Source organism: Mastomys coucha, unplaced genomic scaffold (genome assembly GCF_008632895.1).
Source record: "Mastomys coucha isolate ucsf_1 unplaced genomic scaffold, UCSF_Mcou_1 pScaffold22, whole genome shotgun sequence".
NCBI classification, from domain to species: domain Eukaryota; kingdom Metazoa; phylum Chordata; class Mammalia; order Rodentia; family Muridae; genus Mastomys; species Mastomys coucha.
The window spans coordinates 252091599-252098860 of NW_022196905.1; the positions used below are offsets into that span (position 1 = coordinate 252091599).

The window sequence follows — 7262 nt, forward strand, 5'->3', positions numbered from 1 at the left end:
AAAAAAAAAAAAAAAAAAAAAAAAGTCTAGTTTAGGTTAATATAAGTCGTAAAGTAAGCTTGAATTTTCAGTATGTACTTTCTAGCTATATTGTTAAAATAAAATTGTTAATTTTTTATATATTTATTCGTATTGAAGTTCAATAGTTTCTTCAAAAAAGTATGACAAAGGCAGTGTCCATAGTTTACTTCGCTGTGAAGTTTGGTACTAAAAAGGCTACAAGCAATCAATAACACAATGCAAGTTTACCAAATGGCAAAGCACTTACTAGACTCTCAAGAGTAAGGGGTTAAGGCTGGAGAGACAATGGCTCAGAGGCTAAGAGCACTGGCTGCTTTTCTGGAGGACCCATGTACAATTCTTAGCATGACATGACAACTCACAATTGTCTATAACCCCAATCCTGGAGGACCCAACACATTCTCTTTGCCTCTGTAGGTACCAAGCACACCCATGATGCATAAATATACATGCAGGCAGAAGCGCACACAATCAGATAAAAGCAGAGAAGACAGAAACTATCCTAAAACAATCATTTTTTTTTTCAAAATCTTTCATCAGGCTAAACCAATGAGTTGGGTCAAGTCAATGTTTTAGATAATAATTCTGTCAGTGAATCAGGGTGCTGCTGGCTTCAGTATCCTTGAATGGTTTGTGAGTAGCACACTAAAGCTCAAGTGTTTTACACACACACACACACACACACACACACACAAACACACACAATCTTTCTAAAATTCTAGGATAACCTTGCAAAGCACAAACCCATGTAACTCTCCACACCTGGGCAATTAGATCCCTTTTCTTCCTCCTGTCTCTGACTCTTTTCTGTTTCACATTCTTTATTGGGGTTGGAGGTAAAGAGAACAAGCCTCAGGGGCTTTGAAAACTCTTCTGCCTGATTGGTGAGATCATAGGGAAAGATCCAGCTTCCAGATCCAAACACTGCAGAGCAGGGAGCACCGTGCAATTGAGCACGTTATTATACATTCTGTTTCTGCAATTTGCCCAATTCCTGTGTCGTGCACCTCACCATAATCAAGTCAAGGCTGTTTAAGGCTCCTTTGTTTATTCTTTGCCATTCCTAAATTGGTGCTTGGGAGACCATAGACTTACTCCAAGAATTTTATGATGGATTCCTTCTGGTAAATTCTCGAAACGTGCTTATGCATTCACCTTGGTGTTGGTTGGTATATCTGAGCTATAAAGCTCAACCAACCCTAAAATCTATGACTAAATTAACCTTTATCACAAGGACTAAATAAATAAGAGTACTTACTTAGATTTTGTATATTAGCAACATTGTATTTAATATTTACATACAACTATTGAAATATGTATGAATCTATTGTCTAGATTAATATATAAAATGTTGTTTTGTGATGATTTAGCTCAATGACTGGATTTATGAGTCTCTTTTGGACTGCACTTTCCCTGATGAGATGGTTAGCATACACTTTCAAAAATGAGATTCAAATGACCATTCCATGCATTAGTATACAGTAGGTCTTCAAGAAGTGCATCCTGAATAGCAGAACAAATGGATGAATAAATGAACTTGCCACTTACAGGTTCTTCTTCCAACAGAATTAGGCTCACAACCACAATGTTTATATCGCTTCCAATGGTCCCATCTTTGAATAGGCTAGAAACCTGTTGGGACAATTAAAACTGCATAAAACTTTTAAAAGACACAATTGTACAGGGAGAGAATCCATCAGACATATCGATATGGGTGTAGGCTTCAATCTTACCAGACACAAAAGTGATTTTCTCACAATGAAATTTTTTCAATTAAAAAAAAAAAAAATGTGGCTAAGTCTGAGCCATTCCACCTGCACAAGAAATTCTTTGTCTCAGGGGTATGAAGAGGGTTCCTGGCAATGCCCCTTACCATGTTCATGACTGTGAGAATGTACGTGGTAACGTCATCCTTGCCGTGCTTCTCCACCATCTTGGCATCTGCCACCACGAGGGTCTCCACGCTGAGACCCTTCTGTGACTTTCCTGCTGATCGTCTGGGCCGCCCTGTGCCTCCATACTCATCAAAGCGTAGATAGGTATCTTCTGGAGGAGGCTTAGGGGCATCTGTGGGTGACAGAAGAGCATTTGGAAGGAAGATCAGCAGAAGAAATCTGGGTGACATAAGCTGAGAGAGAGGGCGACACAGGGAGGTGACGCTGGGTGTCGCTGTTGTCACCTGCCCTGGGGCTTGCACCTGAGAGTCACTCCACAGATGTTTAGCTACATGGATGGGTAGGCTGATGGACAGGTGGGCAGATAGGTAGATTCAGAAATGTGAAAAATGCTCAGAGGTAAGTAAAAGAAAACAAGCTACAATCTGAGTTGGCAGACAAGGCAGGTCAGCAAACACCAAAGACGGAAGGAGAAAAACCTCATTTTTATCCCTTAATTGAGTATCTTGACTCTGTAATACCAACAACCAAAGGAGATGGCTGGCAGAAACACTACATTGTATAGCCAGCTGTGCCAGCTCCTGATTGTCTGTATGAGGAGCCCTCACTCATCTGTCTGTGTTGAACAGTAGAGTACCTGGTTGTCATCTGTGGCTACCAAGTTAGCAGAATGTGGCTGGTGAACAAAAGGATCCAATTCTTCATCACGTTAAAAAAAATACTTAGCTTGGTCCCTGAAAGAGTTCAAATATCTCTGAAGCAATGAAGTATCTAAAATCTACCTTTCTGGCATTAAATCTTTGGAAATCTCCATACAAATGAAGTACTTCCAATGGAAATTTTGTTATTGGAATTGACAGTGAATTATAAGAGTAAATTAATTACCTTTCCAGAATATAACATGAAAGAGAAAATCCAACCCCATGGTGGTAGTTTGTTACATAGTTTATAATTGAAGATGATAATGTTTTACATGTTAGAGTTAGATAAAATGTTACTGTAAATAACTTGTTTTAAAATTTTTGTTATTGTGTTAACAGATGTTATGACTGGTGAGTGTGTGTGTGTGCGTGCATGTAAGTGCGCATGAAAGCCAGAGGTTGACAATGGGTGTATCTTCCTCCATCAATCTCAGTCTTATACATGGAAGCGGGTTTTCTCAGTTGAACCCAGAGCTTGCCAATTCAGCTCATCTAGTTGCAATTTTCCCAATAGATTCTGTTTTTATCTTCCTCATGTGCAGAGATTACAGGGTATTTGAGGGGAGGGGAATCTGGCATTTACATGGGTGCTAGGAATCTGAACTCTGGCTCTCTGGCTACCTGTGTAGCAAGTGCCTCACTACCCTGAGCCATCTCTTTCAGCTCTTGTTTTTGACTTTTATTTTTTTTAATGGCAGAATCTCATTTTTAATGGCAGCTTGGGCTTGAAGCTCCTACACAGCCAAAATGGCTTCAAACTCCTGAGTCTCTTCCCTTTCAGCTTCAGAGTCTTTGGATCACAAGAATACATCACAATGTCTGCCTTAAACTGGTTTTGAATATAGTTGGAAAAATGCAGACTTATATTTGGTTCTTATCTATTGGACGTTGCTGGTTTAGAAAAGAGCAAAAGAGACTAGAAATTCAGCTTGGCTGGTTTGGATCTTTACTGAGCAAATGAAAAGCTCTGGGCTTGATCCAGGCTGTGGGGGGAGGAAAGTATATTTCTTGTTGTTGTAGAAACAGGAGCTCATTATACAGGTTAGGCTCCCATTTCACCCTTCCAAGCACTGGTAATATAGGTATCCACCACTGGCTTATAGGACATGCCTAAGAGGGCCTCTGCTCACTGCCAGCTCCCTGTCGAGAGCCAATATTCCTAAGAAGTTGCCTGAGAAGTCTCTTCTTTTGGTTTCTAGAAAGAACACTTACTGTGAATTTATCTCTGATTTCCTTTTTCACTATAGAAAACTAGGTGCCCTCCCTAAGATCACAGAAACTAAAATAAGATTAGTATCGTTGGATAAAACTGGGAGATGCTAAAAAAGGAAAAAAAAAAAAAAAAGACCAGTATGTACATCTTTCCTAGTTGAAGCTAGGAGAGCCACTCCTTCAACACAAGGTCCACCAGTCCTTCTGCTAGGCAGCATCTGAGAACAAACTCTGTGCAGCCTCACGAACCCAGCTGCCCCCAAGACTACCCGTTGAGGCCCTCTTCAGAACAGGACAAGGAAAGTCTCCTTACATACATTTCTTGCGTCGTCCACAAAAATGCTGCTTTTGCCACCTTCGATGGCGGTACTCTGTCTCTTGGCTCTGTGAGGCAGGGGGAGTGTGACTTGGGGGGTGAGCAGGATATGTCCTCTGGGAGCCAGGGTAGTCTTGGTACCGCCTGACCCTCTTCTCTGCTGTCCTTTTGTACAGGACGTGAGGATGGTGGCCTGCAGGCGAGCTGTAGTTGTGTTCCTGGGCCAGCAGCTGAGGTAGCGGTGAGATGAGGAATTCATTGTCTCGGGTCCTTATCAGACCTGACTAGAAAATCCAAACACAAAGAGCACACTCATGACTCCATGCGTTGCCTTTTCCTGGGTTGATTCTTGGCATCTTTAGATTGATTATGTTCTGTGAAGGGGCACTGTGTATAATGCTTGCTATCTGTTTGCCTTTTAAAAATTACATATGAGTGTGGGGTGTGTGTGTGTGTGTGTGTGTGTGTGAATACATATGTGTGCATTTGTGTATGTGGAGGTCAGAGGACAATTTATAATAGATAGTTCTATCCTCCCTGTCACATAGTCCCCGGGACTGAACTCATGTCATCAGGCTTGGTGGCAAGCGCATGTATCATGCTGAGGTGTCTTACTGGCCCTGCCATGTCATGTTTTCTCTGTACTATTACATGCTGCTGTTATAATTCCAGTTTTACACAGGAGACAACAAAAGACTAAGATGGTTGGTACCCTATCTCCTAAATTAATGTTAATCATGGGGAACCCATCAACTGTATTTTATCAGATGCATTTTATGGTAGTAGAGGGTTAAAATCCAGGGCCTTTCACATGCTGAATATGCCATGTATCTTTAGGCTATCTGGCTAGGCTGCCAATATTTCATGTTTTTATTGATTTATTTATATATGTATATGTGGTGTATGCACACATGGTTGTGTACTTGTGCATGTGTGTGCCTGTGCATGTGTGTTGTTTGTGCATGTGCCCGTATGTATGCTCCTTGCATGCATGTGCAGGCCAATAAAGGAAGATGTTGGGTACTGTCCTCTGAAACCTGGAGTGAAGCTTACAGCCAGTAAGCCCCTAAAATCTTCCTATCTCCATTCCCATAGTGCTACATTACAAGTACATAAAGCTATACCCATATTGTTATATAAGTACTGGGATTTGAACTCAGGTCCTGATGTTTCTTGAGCAAGCACTCTTACCCACTGAGCCATCTCTCCAACCCCTAAAGCAGTAGTTCTTAACTGTCCTAATGCTGTGACCCTTCAATACACAGTTTATGCTCTGGTGACCCCTAACCATCAATTATTTTCCTTGCTACTCTATAATTGTAATGTTGCTACTGTTATGAATCAAAATTTAAATATCTGTGTTTCCTGATGGTCTTAGGCAACCCCAAATGGCTTGCTACCCATGAGGAATGGCTGCCTTAGACTGATGATGTTAGTGTTTCTGAAGGAGCCAGCTAAGGGATGTCTCTGCTTGAATGGCTTTGACTGATAGACACCAAAGAGACCTGGATGGAGTAGTAAATACAAAAACAGCTCCTGGCTTATGTAGTAAGAACAAGGCTTCCTCTATTTATTTCCAAAGTGCTGAGATCGAGAGAAGTCTTACAAGAATGGCTGCAAGAGGAACCTCCAATCGCCTCTAAGTGGAGGCTTTACCATGTCAATGAAGCATCACTCAGGATGCCATCTGCTGGGGACACATCCATTCAAGGCTTCCTTGGCTCCCCATGGGCATGCCTGCTGGGCTTTCAGCACTGACTGAGGCATGCAGATGTGCTGCCCCTTAGCACCAGTGGGAATCTCAGGCATGGCGATATTATATCACTGCTTCTGCTGCATTTTGCTTTATCCAGTTTATGAATCTGAGCATGAGGCTGCTTACCTTCACATGCAAAGAGGGAGACTTGGACCTGCCTTGACCACCTTGCAAGACAAGACAAAAAACAACAAAAGGTATGGCTGAAGTCCTTTGTGCTGCTTAGGCTGTAGAACTTCTATCATGATGGCTCAAAGAACTAACACATGCTCACTCATGCTAGCTCACGCATCCTAATGTATGCCACGTGGCATACAACTGTAGGACACACCATACAACACTGCAAGGGAATTGCTCAGCATGGAGTTGGCTGGCTGGGTAAGTGGGGGTGTTGGAGTAAGGGCAGCTTGCACAGTCATCCCCTCTGCAAGGCTTTAGGATGCAGTGGGGTGGAGTGGATGAGTGATTTTGGAATTCAGCTCTCTGTTAGAGGTCAGCTTTGCTTTCCTAAAAGAAGCCCCAGAATACATGATTTGGTCCTGTTTTTCTGCCCTGTCAAAAGTTTGCTGACTTCTGAGAGGTTACATCACAGATATTTCTATATCCAGGGCCTGGAGACCAAACCAGATGGCTCCATTCGCCAGGCACACAACTGGGTGCCTATGTCCTCATCCTTTCTAGGCACTGGCTTTTACACAAGGAACACAGAGTCAATAGAAAAGAGACTACATTCATGTCCTCCTGAAGATTATGAGAGAGGAGAATGAATAGTATTACAAAGTCGTAATTGGGCTGGGGAGATAATTCAGACATTAAAGTGGTTGCCATGCAAGTATGAGGACCTGAGTTTGAGCCCCAGAACACCAATGAAGACATGAGTAGGCATGGTGGCACACCCTGGTCATCCCAGCAGAGACAGGAGGATTCCTAGAGCCCATTGCTGGCCTGCCTAGTGAGTTCTGGATCAGTAACATAACCCTGCCTCAAGAAACACGATGATGACTTCTGTGGAAGGACAGCTGGGATTGTCCTCTGGTCTCACATGCATGTACACACGCCATCTCACACGTGAACATACAAATACATAAAGACTGAAATAAGCAAAATCTCACCATTCCAGAACCACTCTCTGTCATATCCCTCAGACAAATCCCTCGGACAGACATGCATTTGCAATGCTCTCTCCTCCTCCACTTAGCTCTTGCAATGCTACTAGAAACGTCCATCTTTCATCTTGACACCTTCTACCTAGTCCCTGACACCACCTGGAATTCTCATCAAAGATAAATCAACATGTAGAGTGCTCTCTCCCATACACAGGTTGTCAGCTCCACAAATCCCCATAGTCTCCACTGCCTCTG

At 42.5% G+C, this 7262-nt stretch overlaps 1 protein-coding gene across 2 annotated transcripts in view; it reads right to left on the reverse strand.

The window, feature by feature from the left end:
• Positions 1 to 7262, reverse strand: part of Adamts18 (ADAM metallopeptidase with thrombospondin type 1 motif 18) — a 151221-nt gene that overhangs the window by 77261 nt on the left and 66698 nt on the right. Inside the window, exons 4-6 of one of the 2 annotated variants that reach the window (XM_031341504.1) lie at positions 4147 to 4429; positions 1895 to 2088; positions 1570 to 1653 (exon numbers count right to left, since the gene is read on the reverse strand). In XM_031341504.1, the coding sequence (XP_031197364.1) occupies positions 1570 to 1653; positions 1895 to 2088; positions 4147 to 4429 (561 nt within the window). Of the gene's footprint in view, positions 1 to 1569; positions 1654 to 1894; positions 2089 to 4142; positions 4430 to 7262 lie in introns of both variants that reach the window. The other variant, XM_031341506.1, reaches the window with a different exon arrangement.